Consider the following 21,346-nt stretch of genomic DNA (forward strand, 5'->3'; position numbering starts at 1 on the left):
TAGATAGATATGTAACGATGGGCGCAGGCCATGTCCAATCGTCCACCTACAGTCGGGAGAAATTGTACCCTATGACATCCGCCCATCTCACTGTTGAGGACGTAACCGGGTCAGTTTGATCCAACCAGTCGTTCACGGCCCCAGGGCTCAAGACAAAAAAGGAGGTAGCCTAGAAGAGCAGACAGTCCAGACAGCAACAGCAGGCCAAACCAGCCAATAGACCCTCCAAGAGGCCGGGCTTCCTTCCCCTATCGTCTTGGTAATGACCATATGGCTGCTGATAGTAGCCACCGGGAGGCGGTGGTCCGTATCCCGGCTGACCGTAAGGCCCTGGTTGGCCGTAGGGTCCTTGTTGAGCATAGTATCCCATCGGCGGCGCTTGTTGGTAGTAGCCGCCCTGCGGAGGCGGGCCTTGCTCGTATGGCTTGAACTGCTGGTAGTTCGGGTCGCCGTAGTGTGCCTGAGGTGGTTGCTGCGGAGGGTAGTTCTGCGGTTGGTTCTGGGGAGGAGGGGCCTGGTATGGTGGAGGCGCCGCATCGCCGGGCTTGCTGACGTCGTTTGTCTTGGGAGGGTCCATTTCGACGGCTTTTTTTTTTTTTTTTTTTTTTGCTTGGAATATCAAGACTGGGGTGGATTTGTCGGGGGCGAGGTGACGACGATGGAGACCGTAACGTAGAGCGAGAAAAATCCGAGGGGAGAAAGGTTGGTATGTACAGCAACGGAAATGTGGAAGTTGGGAGGAAGATAAAACAAAGTCGGCTGTCAGATGGAAGTGTTGCCTCCACAAGCGTACGTGGTAACGGTAACTTCGTTTGGATCAGCTTGCGTGGCTTAGTTCGGGATCGACGGGGCTCGCAGCTGAGTCAAGCAATACGAGCCAATCAAACTCATTATGGCGTTCCACCGGGGGGACGGGTGAACCATGTGAGGATGGCCCGGGGTGGTGGAGCGAGAATTTGGTGGCGAAACGGATTGCTGGAAGCCGACTCTTTGTCGAAGTTGTTTTCCAGATGGTGGAGGCTTGTGTCGACGTCTGATTTCACATGTCAGGCACGTACTTTGTAGAACCAGCTGGAAAAATGAGCTGCGATTGATCCAAAGCTAATATCATCGTATATTTATAGACTAAATGAATTAATATTTCGTAAATGTCAGCATCGTATGATATCACCCAGCCTATCAGTTGGTGTTGGTATCTCCTATGCAAGCTATGGTACCTTACTTTGAGGCGTCACAAGGAAGCTTGCTGCTAGCCTCGAGCCCAAACTCAATTCGTCTCAGATAACGCCAGGCGCTTATTATTTGTTACGAAGTTTTCTCTCTCACTCGGACTCGTTGAAAGCCGCGATTCCAATCAGTACGGTCGACACAGGCAAGCTGCTGACTGTTGTTTCTTCCTTGCTCAGACACTTGTGCTGCATGATTGCAGAAAGGCGACAGGGACTTGTCAGCATAATGTTGCGATACAATTAATTATGCCTCTACCATCTTCTAGCAGCTTTTCTGGTTGCAGTAAATTTAGAACGTTAAGCTGTATCTACAAAGCAGCTAACCTTGCTAACTGTTGCCTAAGGCTTGATCGTTGGTGGGGCTGTCAATAACCGGGTCGTTCCGGGGAATTTATCCCCCCCACTGGTGATCACTCTGCAAGTCAGTGTACAGGAATTCAGGTTGGATGTTGCTACTCATGAAAGAAAGGTAAGGGTAGCATGGAACTGATCCACATCATCGACGCAAAGATCAGCACTCATCCCTCCACGGCACCAACCCAAAGATATACATTAAACCATGGCCGAGTGGCTCACTTTTCGCGCCGAGCAGGCCGCTAGACTTGAGCCGTGGCTCCCTCCAAAGATCCCATCGTCATCTGCAGGAGTAGCAGCGCCAGGGGGGCAGCAACATGACCAACCGCCCCCGGCAAGGGCCCGTCCGTTCGTGACCCTGACGTTTGCGACCTCGCTCGACTCGGCCCTCTCGCTAGCCCCCGGGGTCAGGACCACGCTGTCGGGCCCGCAGTCAAAGGCCATGACGCACTTTCTGCGCAGCCGCCACGACGCCATCCTCGTCGGCGCCGGCACCGCAGTCGCCGACGACCCTGGCCTGAACTGTCGGATCCGGGACGCCGAGTCTCAGCCGCGGCCCATCGTCGTGGACCCTCGCTGCCGCTGGAGCTTCGACGAGCGAAGCAAGGTGCTGCAGCTGGCTAGTCAAGGGAGGGGTCTCGCCCCCTACATCATCACCACCCCGGAGGCTGCTGCTGCCGTCGATGGGAGCAAAAGGGCTGTCCTCGAGGCGCACGGCGGCAAGTATATTTCCTTAAAGTATGGTGGTGCTGGTGGTAATGGGGTCTTGGACTGGAACGATATCCTTGCCGTGCTGCAGGATGAAGGGCTAAACAGTGTCATGATTGAGGGTGGAGGTCATGTCATCAACACTCTTTTGGGCCACAAGGATAAAAAGGACCTTGTGGATTCGGTAGTTGTTACTATTGCTCCAACATGGCTGGGCCAAGGTGGTGTGGTAGTGTCACCGGCCCGGGAGGTTGATGACAGCGGCGGCCCAAAGGCCGCTTTGCGCCTCGCGAATGTAAGTTGGCACCCGCTTGGGGATGATGTGGTGCTCTGCGGTAAGATAGAACCGTAATATGCGACATCAGACTAGTAACAAACCATTACAAAAAGAGGAAAAGAGGAAAAACATATAGAAATCGTAAATGAGTACCTACTGTGAGTTGGGTCCAAGTTGATCAATTATACCTCTGGCCAAAATACCATTCACAATAACCTCCCTGATATCGTAGACAACAAACTTTCCTCGTGAAGATGTGCTATTAAAAATAGGTGACATTGTATTGTTTTTCATAGCTGCTTGGTAAACTAAACCCTGGTGCTAAGCCAGTCGCAAGAGGTGTAGCATAGAGCGTGTATATGTGGATTGAATCCGGATGTATGAAGTTCCTCATTTTAACAGGCATTCAACCGCCTCTTCCAGCCCTAAGCTCCTAGGAGCTGCCGGCGCCACCAGCCGAAGCAGCCGCCTTCTCCGCAGCAATCTTAGCCTCCATCTTCCTCCTGGCTGCCAGGATCATCTCGTCTCTCCTCCTCTGCAACAGCGCCTGCCTCTCATCTCGGCTTGTGCTCCACGCCTTCCCACCCTTGCCGCTCTTGTCCTCCTCCGTCGTCGAGGCGCTTTCAAGCTTGTCATGCAGCTTGTATCTTGTAATCAGGTCAGGTTGGGCGGGCTTATCGGCGGCTCTGGCGGCGGCTGTCGCGGAGGAACCCGTAGTCGATGCGGCCGTGGCGCTTGGCGGCGGCGGCGGCGGTTGGAACGTAACCGGGGGCTAGGTGTCGAGTAATAACGCTTTTGTCAGCTCTCCCTTCTCCCCTGCGGATTGTTCGACCATGCTTTCCTCCTTTTTTACCTCGCCTTATCTCGGACTTACCGTCTCTAGTCTCCCGGCGAGTATCCTGTCCGTGGTAGCGGTCAGGTTCCCTCCCGTCCGCTGCAGGTCCCACAGGATCATCCGCCGGTCGACCTGCGGGAACATCTGCTGTATCCTCTCTACGGCGGCCTCGCGCGTCCTGAGGTCGCCTCCCCGACCAGCGGCTGCCCTCCCGCTTCCGCTGGCGTCCGTTACAGTACCGTCCACGGGTGCCGAAAAGAACAGGTATCGGATGATGAGGCCCGAGACCACTAGCACCAGAACCAGCGACGGCACGTTGATCTCATCGTTCGCCATGGTAGCCGGAACAAAGGAAAGGAAAAGAAAAAAAAGGGAGGTGATCTGCGGAGTCAAAGAGGAAGCCAGGATACTCGGGATGCTGTTTTGTCGCGTGGCTTCTTGACGACTGGGACTACGATTCGTCGTTCGCGGCCCCAAACGGCTGCTATGGAGAAGGGCCGATTTCGACACGTGCTGGCAGAATTAGTCCCGCGGGGACGGCGAGCGAGTGTCAACTCAATTCCACCAAAACAGGCAGCACGATCAACACGGGATTGGGATTTCGAAGTTGATTTCCGCAAATGGACCAACGAATAAATGCAGATGCCACGGTGAGGGTGGTTGGGGTTCAGTGATGATCGTCCTCAGATTGATGAGTGGCGTCGCCCAAACCATAGAGTTGAGATAAGAATGGATGAAATGTGGGGCAACACCTGGAACCTATAGCAGTGAGTCTACTAATTCCTTCCCATCATTTTTTGTTGCAGGCTCATGGGCATCATCACAATATTGTATTCAGGCAGACATTTTATCTGTACCCATCGCACACTTTTTTCCCTGTCTCTCTTGTGAGACGGATATGTACCTCACGTTACAAGGATCTATTTCATCAATGTTCACGATACTTCAAGGCTGCGTCACAACAAAGAGCCAATACGGCCCCGTGCTTCAATTGTGCATTTGTTACTATTAGTCGGCACTTTTTCAACTCCAGCGCATTAGCAAACCGAAGGGGTGCAAGCGACGAAAGCAACCAAAACTAACATGCAGTGATTCTCAAGCAGCGCAGATCGGGAAACAGCTTCCGACCAGTCCGCTAGCAAAAAAACTGCTGAAAGACCTAGCTGGGGCAATGGCTTAGTGGATCATCAGGAAACACGTTCGGTGTCCTGATGCTATCCTCGCAGCCATCGGCATAATCTTTCTTTCTGCTGCCCGAGCGACAAATCTGACCTAGCCGGCGAACCCGACCCTTTATGATCCTAATGTCAGGCCAAGAGGGTTGGTGTCCAAATCGGCGTAATCGAGTGCCAGCTCGCGCTGGTGACCAACATGAAGGGTTAGCTCGATATTCCAACTGCTCACCGAAGTTGCACAAGCCATGGAGATTAAATTTTCATACCCTGTCTTTACGCCATTGTGTCGTATCCCAAACGAGGTAGTAACCGCGTTCGTGGTTTGGGCTGATTACTTGAGGCATCATATGTTCGTCCTTGGTCAACCATACTTGCAACTTCTTGTGCCATCGCCAGTTGCGATTGTTGCTATCATGTAAGGAATCTAGTGTCAGCTGCTTGGTTTTTGGTTACACGATAAGGGGGCCAACTTACAGCTCAAGAGCCGCCAGTTGCTGTTGACGGTCTCCCGGGCACGAGTAGAATATCCACATTAACGTCTCCTCGTTGAAGCCTTGAATCTTATTCTCGATAGGCTGGACATTGTTGACTTTGTAGCACTCTGGCAACCGGAACTTAGGAATCGCGGGCCTCGGCGGCGTGTCATCAAACGCTGAGTAGATTTGTTCTGATATCGGCCTGTTCCGTTGATTAGCAACATTTCATGGATACAAGGATACACAAGCAAACTATGCATATCAGGCAAGAGCAAGACACTTTCATGACTTACTCTGGGCTGCGCAGGGCTTGTTCCAGTCCCATGTTGGTGTAGTCGATACCCGAAACTAAGGCGTTGTAGTCGGGGAATCCATTCATCAAAAACCGAAGACCTTTTATACCCCATTTGTCACTCTCGGGCATTCCTGCCAATGGGTCTTGTACTGGTACAGACGGTACCTGCTCCTCAGCCTTGGCCTTGCCCGAGAGTGCGCTGTTTCCAATCGTCCCTGGATGCCTGCCCTCGCTTTGGTTTGCCAGTCCATCTAACGGCGACTTCTGCGAGGCCAGTCCCTTTTGCCGAGAATCTTCATCTCTTGCATCTAGCAGGTGGGGTTCCAGCCTTGTGTTAGTGAATCTTTGGTTTGTAGACAGCATACATTACGCGAATCTATCGGCGCATTAGTTCACACTGGAGGAGCTTACCAGCTGGGGATCGAGTCTCCGACGCCCTGCTGTTTGCTGAGAGGGCATTCAAGAGACCGTTCGCAGCTCTGCTGGGTTGCTGCGCCGAGGCCGTGCCATTGCCGCTGGGTGGGGCAAATCCCAGGCTGGACATGAGACTTGGGCCGCCACGCTCACGACCAATCTCCCCATTGGGGTTCCTGTTAAGTGGGGGGAAGTCGTCGACCGCATTCTGTTGCGATTGCACCGTCTGACCAATGCTGGCCTGGTTGCCAAAGCGAAATGATCCTTGGTCAGTTGGCAGCCGTGAGGGCGGCGTGTACATGTCTTCTTGTTGATTCTGTTGTTGAGATAGAGGCGTAGGCTGGTTGCGCTGTATAGGAGCCGGGCCGCCCAGATTCCTCGCTCCACCAGTTGACCACATCGATGATTGTGATTGATTCGAAAGTTGCGAGTTACCGGACAGGGAGGGGAATTCACTGTAGTTAAGAAAGTCAATATCAGGTCATACCGAACTGAGCCAGAAGTGATGTTGATCTTTAAGGAGCAGCAACACAAGTTCTTCTAATACCCCTTAGCCACATTCGAGTAAGGCATGTTCGTCAGAGCCTTTGCGCCTGGCTCTAACTGGATCGAAGATGCCATTTCAACAAGCCTCAACTTTGAGGGGATATGCGGCCTCGTATCGTAGCGACGGGCGGGGCGCCTCTCATAAGAGTGAGGCATGATGCCACTGTGCGCAACTGCTGGATATGGGTGCCGATATTGCGAAAGGATGCGCCACCAGTCTTTCCCAGGATATGAGAAAATCGGAAAGAAAATGTAAGGACCAGTACGTACGAAAGGTCAAGTGGTGTCGCCGGTTGCGACCCGCTTAAGCTTTGCGCAAAACTAACGTTGCCGCCCAGTTGCCTGGAAGGGTTTTGCAGGCCACCGCTTGCCATCGGAACGCCTGCAAACGCCCACCCTGATCCGTTGCCAGCTGTGTCAAATGCCACAATCAGTATACTGCTCCCCACCAAAGCGCCCAAAGGATCCAGTGGGGCATTGGCAGCCTTTGAAAGTATCGTTCTCACCCATTGTTCCATTAGGTAACCGATTCGAAGCGGATCGTGCGGATTGTTGCGGTGGCTTTGGTTGGCCACCAAAGCCTGCTGGCATCCCGCGATGATTTGGGGGTACTGCGCCTGGGTGTCATTTTGTTAGCTTCCATGGACATCGCCCAACTTCCAGGAGCGCATATTCTGGGGTGGCACGGAAAGCAAACATCCCGTCGCAAGCAGACTCGAGCAGCAGGCGCCCACTCGCACAAGATATCATGAAGCACACAAGCATTGCAAGCAGGGACAAGCAAGCAAGCAAGCTCGAACCCCAGCAGAGAAGGAGACAAGGCTGTCCCCGACGCTGCAGTTTTGAGCTTGCAAACAGCTTTGCTGACCAGTCCACTGCTGCTCATAAGCTCTATGCGTTTTCATTTGCGGGCCTCTGAAGTTCAGAAGACCCAGGCTTGCACATGTCTTGAGCGAAGGCCAGCGCTATTCGAGATTGCGAATGACGGGTTCGACTACATAAGGCTGCCTCATCGTCGATGTCGATCATTGCCATGAGATGGAAGAAAAATTGGTTGTGACGGCATGCGACTGAAGCCGGGACTGTAGCGACGAGTTGTGCAGATGGTGCTTTGGGAGGGGTTGAGGTCGAGCACCGAAGACTAGGGGGGAGAGCCTCGGGCTCTGCGTACCTGGCCTATTCATCGTGGAGGAGAAAGCTGTCGAGATGGAGATTTTGATGAGACCAATTCGTTCGGTTGGGCGGGGAGGGTGCCGCGTCGGTATTGGTGAAGGTTATACCCGATTGCTCGGTGTGGTCTGCAGTAGTCGAATCTTAGTTGTTAGAGCTGCTGGGGCCTCGGTGGACGCGAAGCGAATTTGGGAACAAGGCGGATTGGCGTTGTTGGTTTCTTCCCTTGATGTCCTGGCCGCAACGCAAGGCTCAGTGCTGTAGTGTGCCGTGGCCTGCCTCGCGCGCCCATGTCGAGTGGTCTGTGCAACAATATATCGAGCTCTCATTGGGCAGACTGTGGGGAGAAATGCAGGGATGATGTCGCAGTGGTCACCTTCCCCCAGTGGCACCCCTTGTTTGCGAGTGAACAACTCCATGACTTCAACAAACCTTGCATACCTCAGCTACTCGGGGGAAAAAAATCCGAGGTGCCTCATTCGTTATGGGGCACATCAAACTTTGAGTCCTGCCAGAACGCTAAAAATTGAAGGTTAGTTGCCAAATATCTCATCTTGTCCCTCTTTGACTGAGGGCCCACGCTGAGCAAATGCAAAATATGCTCCTTCGCTTTAATACCCTTCCAGTACAATGAGCAATATCACAGATGTTGAGCCAAGCAGAAGTCACCATAACGTGACCTTGATGGAAGATTAATCCTGACCACCTGGTCGCTTTGAGGATTTTGGTTGGTTATAGACCTACTCAAGCACGTTGACTTCGTTGACTTTGATATTTATTATTTTTTAAAAAAAACTATTTTTACATGTTTATAACGCCCTCCCAGGTATCGCAGCGTCGGTATCGCCTATATCATCTCGAGATATAGTAATATCCACCGTCTTCTGTACCGATATGGTGCCAGGAGAGCTTCCATCATTTATGTTCTCGGAGCTGCAGTCGCAACGACCGCGGCTACTGTGACTGTGGCTGCGTAAACCAGGACTTGGCATCAACGGTATCACGTCGGAGCTGTTTCTCCGTGGCAGCCGGCCAGGGCCACCTTTGCCTCTTTCTGGATCGTCGAGGCGCAACGCTCTGAATGCCTCCCAGTCTCGGCTGGAAAGCGTCGGGTTGCTGCTCTTGGCTCGGAGGACACTGGCTGTTTTGCCGGTGCTCAAGCTCTCTGCTTTTGAGGCGCCGCGAGTGCTGTTCTGTCTTCGTTTGATGGCTCGGTAGAGCGGACCGAGGGAGGGAATCGATGCGCAGATGATCAGCACGGCACCCTCTGCCATGCCGAGTAGGTTGAGAACCGCGACGGCGTCTGAAGTCGCGATGTTGTGTCAGCATTGGGGTCTACATCTAGTTGTCAGGGAAACGCCAGGGCCACTTACACGTTGGATCTTTCCCCAACATCTCGAACGTCTCGCCAAATTTGGCGAGCTTGTAGACTGAAATGGCGCAAGCAAGCAAGCCGAGCCCCATGGCTATGGAGCAGACTATACGGGCTCTCAGCTGCATGTTCAGCCGCATGATGAAAGGGACTGGGTACACAGCAAAGAAGATGTCAAGAATGGCCGAGTAGGCTGATGTGACATAACCCAGGTCTCCAAGGACGTTGATGCTGGCGCACTCGCCCTCTACATCCGGATCCCAGTTTCTTGCTATTGGGCGGCATTGGACCACCCACCAGATCGAGCTGATCAGCACGCAGATCTGGGAGGAAATGGCAAGGCCCCAGAACAGGATGGACGTCTTTCGACCGTAATCCAAAATTCGCTTCAGGATGGCGATGACGGCAAATTTGGGCAACGAGAAGCACCAGATCAGGATTGGACTGCAGATGATGTTCCACTTGAGCGCTTCCTTGACGTTTTGAGGCGGCCTGATCTCGTGCATTCGGGTGCCGATTCCGTAGTGTATCGAGATACTGAAAAGGACGCAGGTGACAAAGAAAACCACCACACAGGCGATTGTGATCCAGTCATCCAAACCCAGGTCTCCGACGGATCTTTGGGAGCCGTAGTATATTCGGGTGAAAATGCGGAGTGAAACGAGGATAAAGATGGCCGCGAACATGGACCAACAAGCGATGTCAGTAGGAAGGCCCCAGTTCGGAACGTCCCATAAAGTAGGCGCCATCGTGACCGTGATGCCTTACTTGCTGCCGCTAGGGGAGCTTGAGATCGGCACGCGAGCTTATAGTCATATGGGCAGAGCTCGTTGACAACTCAGCTGCAGAACGGCTGAAAAGGTGTAGAGCGGCATGGCAACATGGGTAGGAAGAGGGAGACGCCCGCCGGGGGGTTTTTTTTTTTTTTTTTTACAAGCCTTGCAAGCCCAGCTGGCAAGCCCCATTCGGTACTTTTTTACGGAATCTCGAACGCCGTCCACGTGGTGGTTGTGGAGCGAGGATATCCCTTTTCGAGTAGGTACGGAGTGTGTTGTGATTGCTTCTTGGCCCAAGGGATCTGGCTGACTGGCATGGTGCAGGTAAAAGCAAAAAGTTTTGCTGCCGAATTATGCGGATAGAAGAGGTTAGACTGCAAGGGAGACTAGAGTCTAGGGAATTGCGGTGGGCTCGCCACTGCTACGGAGGACTCCGAACAGGCATCCTTCGTTCGCGTACTCTTCGCTATCCTATCCGTAAGGGGGTTTTTATTTTTGGGCGGATGTGGATGGGATGCCTGTATGCATGCCTCAACCGCCTGCAAGGACAGAGTTGGCTTGGCATTCATGTGGAGAGAAATCGTGGTGCGCATTATAGCTTTGAAGTTAAATGCCGGATGTTTTAAGAGACCAATGGGGCCATGAATGCGGTACCGCACCGTTGGGATCCATCAATCTGATGCCAAAGACCCTCGACTGAGTGGGTGTTCAAGGTCGTCACTTGTCAGTAGTGAGCGAGCTGTCACTACCGTTGTATTGTCATCGGCTAGGGGTGTTCTCTGTTCAGACAGGGTATTGTAACCGATTAGGTAGGTAAAGTCGTTTTGCTAATTAATATCAATCTACTGCTAAAAGGAGAAAGGGGAAAAAAAAATTGTTTGGACTATTCTAGCGGCCATTTTGACGCTTTAGTGAAGCACCCATCTCAGGCAGGCAATCCCAGCGCCAAACGGCGCAATGCTCAAGCTTGACACATGATAAATGGAGTTCAATGGAGCTCAGCCAACTTTGACCTGGTAGTATTGTGATACTACGTACTTTGTAAACGAGAATCTTGAGCAACCGCCCAGACTTATTCGAATCTTACCCTGCCAAGTCTACTCCACCAAACGACGTCTGACGCATGGGGCCAAGGTCACAGTTCTCCACTACGCCCGTTGATCGCAATATGTCAAAGCCTGCCAGTCTTGCCGACGTTGCAGTCAGTACACCAACCGACGGGATGGGATTCACCTTATCGAATCATCGTTAATATCCGGGACCAAATTGTCTGGAACGGAATTTTTATTTTGTGCTAAAGTCTTTTATTCTTTTATCTAAAATTAGTGTCAGTTATCTACCTTGACCTTTGAAGTACTTTATACGTGAAAATCAGAACCGCCAAGTGACGTAGCCAAGTCGAATGTCTCCTTGGCTGACTTGAACGCCAACAAAAACGAAATTTCCCAGTGCCCAAAACAAGAATCCCTGCATCCCTTGCGCCGGAATTCTTCAAACCCCAACCAAGACCGAATAAGTCACACGTCCTCCTATGTGTCGGTCCTTTTCTTAGACATACTCAGCAGTGAGCGCGAACAGTGTGCCGCCACCGCACGTGTTGGAGCCCTTGAAGATGCCCATGTCCTCGCCGCAGTTGCCGAGCTGGTTGTACGGCGCGCCGTCGGGACCCGCCTCCTGGCAGGTGACCGTGTTGGTGGCATCGATGGCACATTGGAGCAGGTCCGATGCGAGGTAGGCGGCGCCGGCTCCCGGGGCCGCGACGGCGAGGCGCGAGTTCATGCCCACCGTCGACACGATGACCTTGCCCCTGGCCGGGGCATCGATGGCGTAAATGCTCAAGCTGCTCGTGTCCGGCATGTCGAGCCCGCCGCCCATGGCCCACAGCGACGGCGCCGCCGTGGACCCGTTGTTGCCGCCCGCGAACGTGATCAGGTACGCTTCGCCACCGTTGGCCGCGCCCAGGTCCTTCCAGGCCTGCAGGACCAGGTAGCTGTCGGCCAGCGGGCCGCTCTGGACCTTGAGGCGGAAGCTCTTGGCGACGCCCGTGGGGGTAGGGGTCGCGCTCGTGCTCTTGGTGGCCGTCGCGAAGGTGGTGTTGGCCGTGAGGATAGACGTCGGGAAGTCTGAGGCGATGGCGCTGGAAAGCGACTGGGTGGCCCTGGTCAGGTCCGACATGGAACCACTGGCGGTGACGGTGGCGACGACTGTCTCGGTATGCTGACTGATGGGAGGCTGCGTAGAGTTGCTGAACGGGGCCGTAGTAGGAATGGGGCCGTCGCTGGAGAACATGGTCGAGCTGGTGAATTCGCTGGACGAGGACCACGTCGAGCTGGCAGCCTCGCTCACGGAGGAGGTGTCCGCGGTGGTCAAGCTGCCCGGGGACCCGGTCGTCGAGGGGTTTCCACCCTCCGGGGCAGTCACCACCACGGTCTGCGTGGCCTGGACGACTGTGCTGACGGTCTGCGTGGCAATGTTGGTAGCCACAACATTCGTCACGGTGTTTTGACCGACTGTGTTGATATTAGTTTGGAACGAGTCCGTCGAGTAGACGGTGAATGTAGTCGTCGACACCGGCCCCGGGAGCGTCATGGTCATGGTGTTGACACCGGCGCAGTTGCAGGCGCTGATGTAACGGGATGTATCCCAGCACGTCGCCGCGTACATGGGATATCCGCCAGGCATCTTGGCATTGTTCATCCACCAGTTCCAGTCCCACTGTCTCTTGCCCCACCGTCTCTTAGCAAGATTGGGCGAGGCATCGGTTGGTGCTGCCTGGACTACCGTAGAAGTCACGGTTGCCACATAGCTCGTCAAGGTGTTGGTCTGCAGCATCCATGGTTAGCAGTGAGCTCCTGGAAGGTGAGCCGTCACTTATATACTCACTACTTCATGAGTTACCTGGGCGGTGACGGGGATAGCCACAGTGCCAATGGCATCGACATCAACAAAGCCCGTAACACCGACGGTGACAAACGCAGTCTCGAGGCTGTTCCTCCGACTGTTAGAATACGTTCCCCATGATGATCTTCGTTATCCAGCTGAGATTGCTACTTACGTGAGATCCCCAGTGACCGTTGTCGTGCCGATGAAGTTCTGGCAGTCTTGCCTGCGGTTTTCAGGGGCAACGGCCCGAAAGCAGCTGTCGTTTCTGCACTGCTGTTGCCTCTTGACGTTTTGGCTTCCCGCAGCCTCGGCGAGGAGGGGAAGCAGCACGAGGGCAGCGAGAGACCTCATTGTTGTGTTATGTCCCCGAGATTCTTGCTAGCGCGTGTTTTGTGGCTATAGTATATCTTCTCCAACAAGTGATTGACAGTCCTCACGAAATGTTATGATCAATTTTCAACGAGAGTGGGTGCAAAGAAAATCTGCAGCAAAAACAAGCGAGTGAATAGAAAGAATGTGAGATCACAACGATAGTGAGGAGTGAGGGATGGACAAGGCCGAGCGCTGGCACAAGAAAAGAAGAGAGGGTGATGGTGACTTTCGGTTGATGAGGATCGACTGGCTACTATATCATAGTCGTCTTATACAGACTCGGCTGTTACCAAAGCCCACCAAGGCAAGGCTTCCGAGGTCACTCTGCCGTCCAAGAGCAATTGTTTCAAAGCCAATCAGCCTAGCCCTCCCTTGTTCCTTCGCCATATCCTTGAAAGCACTATGATTTTATGCACCGCTAAGATCCTAAAAAAGAACGTCTGTTCCATTGCCATTTCCTGGGCAACATGGGACAACCATACGAGAATCGGGGCTAAGAAGTCTAGGCTAACCAGCTGCGTCATACACTCCTTTAAAGACTAGACTTTCGAGATCGGATATGCTGACTTTTTTTTTCGTTTTTCAGGTAGTACCAAAATAATACCCATTGCAGAATCTGTACTGTTTCTTTTCCTCTCAATGGCTCTCATGATTGCTTCTTTGCTGCATTCTTGTTCTTCGGCTGATGTTCAGCGGGAGCCCTGGGCAAGCCTGGATCTGAACTGTGCTCAGACTTCCCAGATGCTCTAGCGGCTCAGCCCGTCTTTCTTCTATGGCAGTACTCGTCCAATCAAGCGCCGTTCCAAGCTGTTCCTGGAGGTTACCACGGAAATTGCTGGGGAACAGGCTAGGGCTCATAGGGCCTCGGGCAGAAAAGCTGGGTCGTCCAATATTTCTGAATCCCTTGCATCACGCCACAGGACTTGGCATCTGGTTTTCTTCCTTGTCATGCACCCAAGAAAAACAAACACCTAAACATCTCTCAGGTGTTGCATGGACATGCGTCGTATCTGATGCCATCCGAACAAAGGACAAGACATCGTAAATGCATGTGCATCAAAACGACAATAGCGAGGCCGAGCTGCTGCATACCCGTTGTTCTGATGCCTTCCCATGCATGAAGCGCAGACGAGAAACACGAAGAATAAGACTCTAAATGCGAATCCAGTCAATGGTTTGGTTTTGGTTTGTACGTGATTCTATGGCCAATTAGAAGCTTGAGCACTTGAATGACTGGAGGGGGGTGCACGAATAGAAGCCCATAGCGTAACCCGAGGTTTGGGGGGTCTTTTTTTCTATATATCATTTCGTCATTGTCAAAGAAACAGAGTAAGGTAGGCACTAAATTACACAAAAATCCTCAATGCTTACATGATAAACAAGATACTGACATACCCCGTGAAAATCTAGACTTTTTTCCTGTCTCGAGGGAGACCAATATTCTCGATCTAATTAAACAATTTACTCCCCGATTTCCAAATTCAGCTTAAATATCGTCGTAAATCGTTGACAGAAATATTAGTTTGAATGGATTTAATCGAAATCTCCCTCATTTGCCAGCACCAGACACAACACCCTTTTCCTTCAGTGTCGACGGCCACCACCACTACGGTGCATGCGATTATGGATGGCGTGTTTTGTCCTGTTCACAGGCTCCTTCTTCTCTACCATGGAGCCGGCAGGATTCATGATCAGGTTGCCCAGTGCAGTGTTTGTGACCTGCCGAAGGACTGCATGTCTCTTGCCGCCCCTGATATTGGGATTCTTGTTGGCGATGACTCCGTCGACGAGCGCGGCGCCTACGGCAGCCGTGGCGATCTGGGCGCCCTTAGTCCCGATCCAGTTACCTGGGGAGTCATAGCTGCGTAGGGCGGCCATGGTGCCCGCCTCTAGAGCGCAGCGGGCTGCCTGTGACCATGGCACATCCGAAAAAGGACTTTCTTTCTTGCTTCTGCTCTTGCTGCGCCCACCGGCTGTGCTCTCATTGTTGCTTCTGCTTCGCCGCCCGCGGTCATCGCCCCCACGATCACTACTGCTTCGATGCCTGCCACGAGGATAGTTTCGCGTTTCGGCGGTGTTGGGTGGGTATTTGGAGCGCTCCCGCCTACCTCCAGAGGATGATGGGTAGGTAGATCGGCTGGCGGGTGGAGGGGCCGAGCTCGACTGCCGGCGGAGCATTGGAGGAGCATCGCGTCGGCTTCCACTTCGGTCTGATTCGTGGCGGTCGTAGTCTCTATGGTAATCAGGCGACCTACGGCGATGCGACATATTAGATGCGGACCTGTCGTGCCGGTGTGACGAGTGATTTCTGCCGCCAGCCGTTGTCGATTGCCGTCGTCTGCTAAAATAGTCGCCTTCGTCGTCCCCACTGCTTCGCCGCCTCGGTGATTCGTCCCATGGTGTCCTCTGCGGTTGTGCAGACTGTGACCTGAAGCCAAGGTCCTCCTCGTCAGAGAGGTAGTACCTATCTCTCGGGTTATAATCGTCGACGTGCTGGCTTCTTCCTCTTTGACTACGTCGGTGCTCCCGTCGATCTGGTGAATGGCGGCGTCCACTGCTCATGGGCTCGCGGCGGCTTGATTCACGTCTCCTCCGATCATAGGGGTTGTGATCGTCATCCTCCTCTCTTGAAGCGTATGCGCTGTCACCATCGTAGTCATAGTAATATCTGCCTCTGTGTGAATAGTGATCACCCGAGGCAGAGTGCCTGCGCCCACTTGACATGGTAGGCTGTCAAGAACCGATGGTCTTGATTCAGGCCAACTGAGACTTGACTACTGCGAGTAATGCTTGTGGGTAACAAAAGGCGCTTGGAAGTGTTCAGCGAGCTATTGTAGCGTGTGCAGGGTATATTATGGGGTAGACTTGGCCAGCAGCTAAGTAAATAAAGTAGACAGGCAAAGTAGCTTGGGTAGCTTGGTAGGTAGCAGGGCTTGGCAAGGCGTAGCTTCTCGGGCAAAAACAAGATCCAAGTCCTGGGCGTTCTATAAATGTAACGGTAGTCACGAAGCTGGTGTGGGTAAGCAAAAAAAAAAAGGAGATGGTGTGTAAGTGACAGGCAAGAAAAGGGAAATGCCGAATATGTATATTAAACTGAAATGCCAAGGACACACAAAGATAGACGATGATGCAAGGCCTCGATGGTCTAGGTGATACAGAATCACAAACAGACTTAGCGCGATTTGTGGGAGACTGTAGTAAAGGCGTCAAGGGTGTGATTATGGCAGTTAGGCGTCGGCCCTCCCTTCTGCCACGCACAGGATCATGTTCCGGTATGTGCATGCCCGTGACCTCCCTCCGATTTCGACCACATACCGGTAACCACCTTAGCCATCAACTCATCGATCGGCGCGTCAAATTCTAGGTGCCTGCCTCAATAAATTTTTGTTGGACGCCCGGGTGGTGAATGAAACGTGGGCTGACGAGGTTGGTCGCCCTCCAGTTCTGCAGTGCCATCTTTGATCCCCTTCTCGGTACCCACCCGAGCCACCCAGCAGAATAGCGTCACTTCATGTCGATCTCTCTTTGTGGGCAGTTGTGCCATTGGTCAGTCTTGCTAAGCATATGGGGCCTTCGCTACACCAAGAAAGAACTGTCCCCACATCACGCAGGGTCCTGGAGCCTTATGATGTCATTCTCTTGGTAAGCTCCTCAACCGGTAATTCTATTGTTCAGGGGAAGCGTCAAACAACATGGATGGTAAAAGGGGGACACGAGATCGGAGGCCAATTCGGACGCGAGGGGAAATATCTGTAGCATCCATGTCCATGATATATTTCATCCCTTCCAAAGGAGGCAAACGGAGGCTAAGTGCTAAAGCGGTGCGACATGCCACCGCTTCTCTTACGTCAACGTCAACATGATCTATCCGCGCGTGCAAACTACGCCAAAATGTCACTCTCTTTGACAAAACTTTGACAAAGGTAGAAATTCTGTAATCAGAGAGGGTTTGGCTCATCGTGGATGCGACTGCTGGACAAGAATCGAAAATAATTTATTACCGTTAGAACTACCGCATACTCCTGTGTCCTTTCCATATGTCTGTCCTATTTACCCCATGTCGTCTTATCATCTTCTTGTCTTTTTCTTGGTACTGACACTGAGAATTAGCGAGTACCCACAGCTCGCCAAGGCATTGAGCTTATCCCTTCAGCAGTTCCTATCGTCCCAAAAGAAAGGATCTCTAGACAAACTGAGACAAACAGCTAGGTACCCGAACCCATAGAGACAAGCCGAACCAAACGCAGACAGGGTCTATTCTAGAATTACAGAAATCGCCACCAGAAAAAGACTCCTCGGCTTTAGCCTAGCGGGGGATAGGAAGCAGGTGAAATCTGAAAAAAAAAAAAAAAAAAAAAAAAAAAGAAAAGAAAAAGTGATCCTATGCATGGTATGGTATTTAGTAATAGGTAATAACAAAGCTATTATCATGGCTTTGTTTTTACATGTTGGGCATAAACTGACGCCAGCTTACTTGTCCGCGATTTCTTACGAATTTCAGGATCCATGCTACCCATGCCGTCACGATGCATACAACAGGGCCTCAGCCTCAGGAGTTTTACTGTCAAGTGACCCCCCTCTAACGCTAGCCAAGAACCCCTCAAACGCCCGTTCCCAAGCCAGCTATTCTAGCCAAAATCCCCCCTCCATCCTCGGTCTAATTACTTCTGTACTAGACTAGACTAGTTTGCTACCACATGCCAATTAAAGTAACCCAAAGGCCCTCGACCCCGTACCATCCGGTTTTGCCCTTCCAATCATTCTTGGCTCTAGTGTGACCAGTTAGATCACAAAACACCAAATAACTCTAATTCCTAATGATGGAAAGATTCCGACGGTTTTCCGGTGATACATTTCATGACTCGGCGCAATACATCAGGCACTACTTATACCGTAAATCAAAAAAGGACGGCAGTCTAATTATTAGCCTATTTCTTCTATCAAAAGTGTTGTATGTACTAGCTTTGAGTTTTTGTCAACAAATCACAATGAGATGAATGATCTGCAACCGCCGACACATCAATCAGCCTGCCCCTTGAAAGCCCAATGATGACCTCCTTATCTGACTGCTCTCTAAAATGAGCCGTAACAGTTCAAGCTTGAAAAAAGATTTTACAAGGGAGGTGCGTTGGGGTCCTCCATGCACTGGTCGACGCGCATGAGGTTCTTGCCGGTGGCCTTTGCCAGCTGGATGAACTGCCTCAGGTAGCTGACGGTGCTGGGGTAGAGGTAGTGCAGCACGACAAGGTTGCCGCCCTTGGCGATGTCGCGCTTGAAGGCGTCGAGCTGCTTCTCGGGCGTCGAAGACTCGGCCCAGAGCCAGTCCTCGACGTCGACGCTCCAGTTGACAATGTAGGCGCTGTCGGACCCGGTGTTGGCCACCAGCCGCTGCCTCATGCGGGCGCCCTCGTTTCCAAAAGGCGGGCGGAAGTACTTTGTGGTGTAGCCGTTGAACTGTTCCTTGACGGCCTGGATGTCCTCGGCGTACTCCCAGTCGATGGCGTCGTTGTTGGGCAGGCCCTCCATCTTGGGGTGCGTGTACGAGTGCAGCGCCAGCTGGTGGCCCTGCGAGACCATGTCGCGGTAGATGTTGGTCAGGTTGGTGCCGGCGTCTTCGAGCGGCGCGCCCACCGTGAAGAAGGTCACCTTGATGCCCTCGTCGCGAATGATGTCCATGACTTGCGGTGCCAGGTTCGGGGCGCCGTCATCGATGGCAAATGCGAACGAGTTGGGTCGCTTGCAGGCAAATACGAGGTTGCCAGTTGCCAGCTTGTTGGGGATCTTGAAGTTGTCGGCGACCTTGTTGACAATTTCAATCTTGGACAGAGTGACGGGCTCGCTCGAGTAGAAGCCCTTGAATGCCACGGCGAGGGCGCGCTTGCGCTCAATGTTGAAGTGCGACATCGGGATGTAGATGTGGCCATTGCTGGCATAACGTGAAGCCTCGATCGAGTCCCAGGTCTCAGGGAAGGGCGCGATAGTCTCGTCGCACTTGGAGTTGTGCTGCTGAAGTGCAATGGTGAACTTGGTGCTGCCGCTGTACTGGATATGGAGGTAGCCGCCGTCGAAACCGCTGAGGTCCTTGCACGTTGTTCCGAGGTTGCTGTAGAAGGCGTAGTCGGCGTCCGTGGATGTGATGGTCAGCTTGTTGGTGCCCCAAACTAGACTCATGGCATCGTCGCCGCCGTGCCAGCCGCCCTGGTTGTTCGTGTTCTTATTAGAAAACGTATCGATCACCATGCTGGCTTGGGTCGGGCCGATAGGGGCAGCGACCGTCGCCGAGGGTACGGTTGGGTAGGTGTGTTTGGGAACGCTGTACTCAACCGCTTGGTTGCCACAGTACAAGGCCATGGGGCCCAAGACGACGGCGCCAGGCAGCTCGGCAAACAGCACCGTGTTGAGCTTGGTGAAGTCGACCTCGGGGAACTTGGCAAAGTCAATGTGGTAAAGCTTCTCGGAGCCGTCAAATGTCCAACCAAGATCGGTGGTGCTCTTGTAGCCCGATGTAGCCTGTTCAGAGCTATCACACGATTTGACAGAGGCAAGCTGGATCGCGAACTTAGATCCAGAAGGCGCCTTGATCCTCAACGAGATGCCGCCATAGATACCCTTGACGTTGACGCAACCCGTTTGGCTGTAGAAGTAAGAGCTTTTGTCCTTGGGATTCAGTGTTACTCTGTTGTTGGTTCCGACCACAATGGAGTTCATGGAGCCCTCGTCACTGGACGGCTTCAGCATGGCGTTGTAGTACAGGAAGGTGAGGCGTGACTGTGACTGCCAGTCGTCAATGACCTGTGTCTTGCATGTGCCAGCTGAAGGCTGGGCCCGCGAGGTTGAGGAGGTCGCCGTTGTGGCTACAGCAGACGTGGGCGCGACAGACTGGGCCGAGGTGACTCGGGTGGGAGCGACTGTGCTGGCCCCAGCGGTGTTTCCACCAGTTGCAGAGGTAGCGGCGCTTGGCGCAGCTGAGGATGATGGTACACTTGAAGGGTTGCACACAAGCTGGATATTGCTCAGCTTCCACCCTGCCTTGGTTTGTGAGAAGACGCTGAAGGCAAAAGTTGAGACAAAGTCGAGCTTCGGCGCTTCAGTACCGACAAAAGAGCTCAGAGGTACGGTGAAGGTCTTCTGCGTGGTACCGATGCCGGTCAAGCCGTAGTAAGCGCTCTTGTAGGTAGCCCCGTCATCGCAAGAAGGTTGCGTCTGGATCTCGATAGTCATGGACGATCCGGCAGCCGGAGCCTGAGCCACGAACGAGATTGCGTTGTATCCATCGGCAGTTGTCTTGCGGCATGAAAACGACTCGTAGAAGTACGAGTCGGCCTTTGGGGTGAAGGACAGGGCCCCGCCGGAAGCCGATATCTTGGCCATGGTGCCATCGTCTGCGGGCAGATAGCGAGTGTAGCTGTTAGTTGTTGGACAACCTCGGATTAAACGAGGTGCTGGTGGTGAACTTGACTTACCGCTGGTGTATGATCCAAGGCTGTTGGTGTTTGTAGAAAACTTGGAGAAGTTATCAATTACTAGATTTGAGCTGCAGACAGCAGCATTGCTGCTACTTGCTCCCAGGCCAATAATGCCCAGGAAATTGGTAAGGCGAGAAGCGTTATTCATGTTGGGCAGTTACGAGCATGTATTAAACAATAATGAGTGTGAGGCCAGTTATGAGAATGGCAAGAGTTGTATATCAAAGAAAGACTTTGAGCAATAACGAGAGACAGTTTCCAAAACGAACAGACGCGGCGAGTGCCGCAAATGAGTGACTTTGGTCGAGGAGATTAGGAGAGAGTGATGGGGGTGCAGTAGCAGCATACCGAAACAACTACAGAGCCTTTCGCTTTATCTTATATGCCCCAGAGGAACCTGCGCTTGAATGATCGCCACTCTACACCATAGCATGCATCTGATCTCGTGTTAGCGCCGAGAATACCAAAATGGCCTAGAAGTATGCCAAGCGAATGTTCTATATCGAGACCTGGATCTCCGTAGGGCAGCCAAGCTGTCGGTGGAGTGATTCCAGCACCTGTCTCCCACGCGATCAGTTTGACCTCTTCACTAGGCTTCTTGGCTTTCTGGGCATCTATAATCTCCCAACAACTCGTACAGGGCGGGGTGTGATGTGGAGGCTTGAACTGGTTCTCAGGGCAAAAACACAACGGATTCTTTAGCGGCTTGGAACAATATCTGTGGTGGGCGGTCAGAACATCCAATCGTTTAGTCAGGGGTGGTTTGTGTGCTAGTTGTGTTTGGTCCTATAATTAGCGGGAAATCCAGCCGCCGTCCTTTGCGCATTCTATTGCGCCAAGCAGGAACTAGTATCCGAGCCCTCATCCGTCAACCGTAACCGTTTTCTACCTCAGCGAGATTAGGAGATACTTTCCAGCCCTTTTGTCAGTGCTGAAATGGGCCAGTGTAGCGCCATTGGAATATTGCGAACTGGCACCCCTTGAATCCTAATCTTGAC

At 52.7% G+C, this 21,346-nt stretch overlaps 7 protein-coding genes across 7 annotated transcripts; 1 reads left to right on the top strand and 6 right to left on the bottom strand.

Moving 5' to 3' along the window:
- Positions 1-169: 169 nt before the first annotated feature.
- Positions 170-577, bottom strand: PpBr36_04653 (uncharacterized protein; the record flags this gene model as incomplete). The annotated part of the gene is made up of 1 exon (XM_029891812.1): positions 170-577. The coding sequence occupies one exon, from the start codon at positions 575-577 to the stop codon at positions 170-172; it is 408 nt and encodes a 135-aa protein (XP_029749752.1).
- Positions 578-1,788: 1,211 nt separating this feature from the next.
- Positions 1,789-2,643, top strand: PpBr36_04654 (uncharacterized protein; the record flags this gene model as incomplete). The annotated part of the gene is made up of 1 exon (XM_029891813.1): positions 1,789-2,643. One exon carries the CDS (start codon positions 1,789-1,791, stop codon positions 2,641-2,643), a length of 855 nt encoding a protein of 284 aa, XP_029749064.1.
- Positions 2,644-3,001: 358 nt separating this feature from the next.
- PpBr36_04655 (uncharacterized protein) lies at positions 3,002-6,926 on the bottom strand (the record flags this gene model as incomplete). Its single annotated transcript, XM_029891814.1, has 7 exons — positions 6,580-6,926; positions 5,761-6,218; positions 5,348-5,657; positions 5,053-5,256; positions 4,845-4,986; positions 3,443-3,916; positions 3,002-3,340 (listed from the first exon to the last, which is right to left on the bottom strand). The coding sequence occupies exons 1-7, from the start codon at positions 6,825-6,827 to the stop codon at positions 3,002-3,004; spliced, it is 2,175 nt and encodes a 724-aa protein (XP_029749758.1). The 5' UTR covers positions 6,828-6,926.
- Positions 6,927-8,288: 1,362 nt separating this feature from the next.
- PpBr36_04656 (uncharacterized protein) lies at positions 8,289-9,600 on the bottom strand (the record flags this gene model as incomplete). The annotated part of the gene is made up of 2 exons (XM_029891815.1): positions 8,289-8,782; positions 8,853-9,600. 2 exons carry the CDS (start codon positions 9,598-9,600, stop codon positions 8,289-8,291), a joined length of 1,242 nt encoding a protein of 413 aa, XP_029749757.1.
- Positions 9,601-11,175: 1,575 nt separating this feature from the next.
- PpBr36_04657 (uncharacterized protein) lies at positions 11,176-12,861 on the bottom strand (the record flags this gene model as incomplete). Its single annotated transcript, XM_029891816.1, has 3 exons — positions 11,176-12,450; positions 12,511-12,613; positions 12,683-12,861. 3 exons carry the CDS (start codon positions 12,859-12,861, stop codon positions 11,176-11,178), a joined length of 1,557 nt encoding a protein of 518 aa, XP_029749756.1.
- Positions 12,862-14,466: 1,605 nt separating this feature from the next.
- On the bottom strand, positions 14,467-15,606 carry PpBr36_04658 (uncharacterized protein; the record flags this gene model as incomplete). Its single annotated transcript, XM_029891817.1, has 1 exon — positions 14,467-15,606. One exon carries the CDS (start codon positions 15,604-15,606, stop codon positions 14,467-14,469), a length of 1,140 nt encoding a protein of 379 aa, XP_029749751.1.
- A 2,388-nt stretch (positions 15,607-17,994) lies between these two features.
- On the bottom strand, positions 17,995-20,496 carry PpBr36_04659 (uncharacterized protein; the record flags this gene model as incomplete). Its single annotated transcript, XM_029891818.1, has 2 exons — positions 17,995-20,264; positions 20,346-20,496. 2 exons carry the CDS (start codon positions 20,494-20,496, stop codon positions 17,995-17,997), a joined length of 2,421 nt encoding a protein of 806 aa, XP_029749750.1.
- Between the last annotated feature and the right edge of the window lie 850 nt (positions 20,497-21,346).

This window comes from Pyricularia pennisetigena, chromosome 6, assembly GCF_004337985.1.
Source record: "Pyricularia pennisetigena strain Br36 chromosome 6, whole genome shotgun sequence".
NCBI lineage: Eukaryota > Fungi > Ascomycota > Sordariomycetes > Magnaporthales > Pyriculariaceae > Pyricularia > Pyricularia pennisetigena.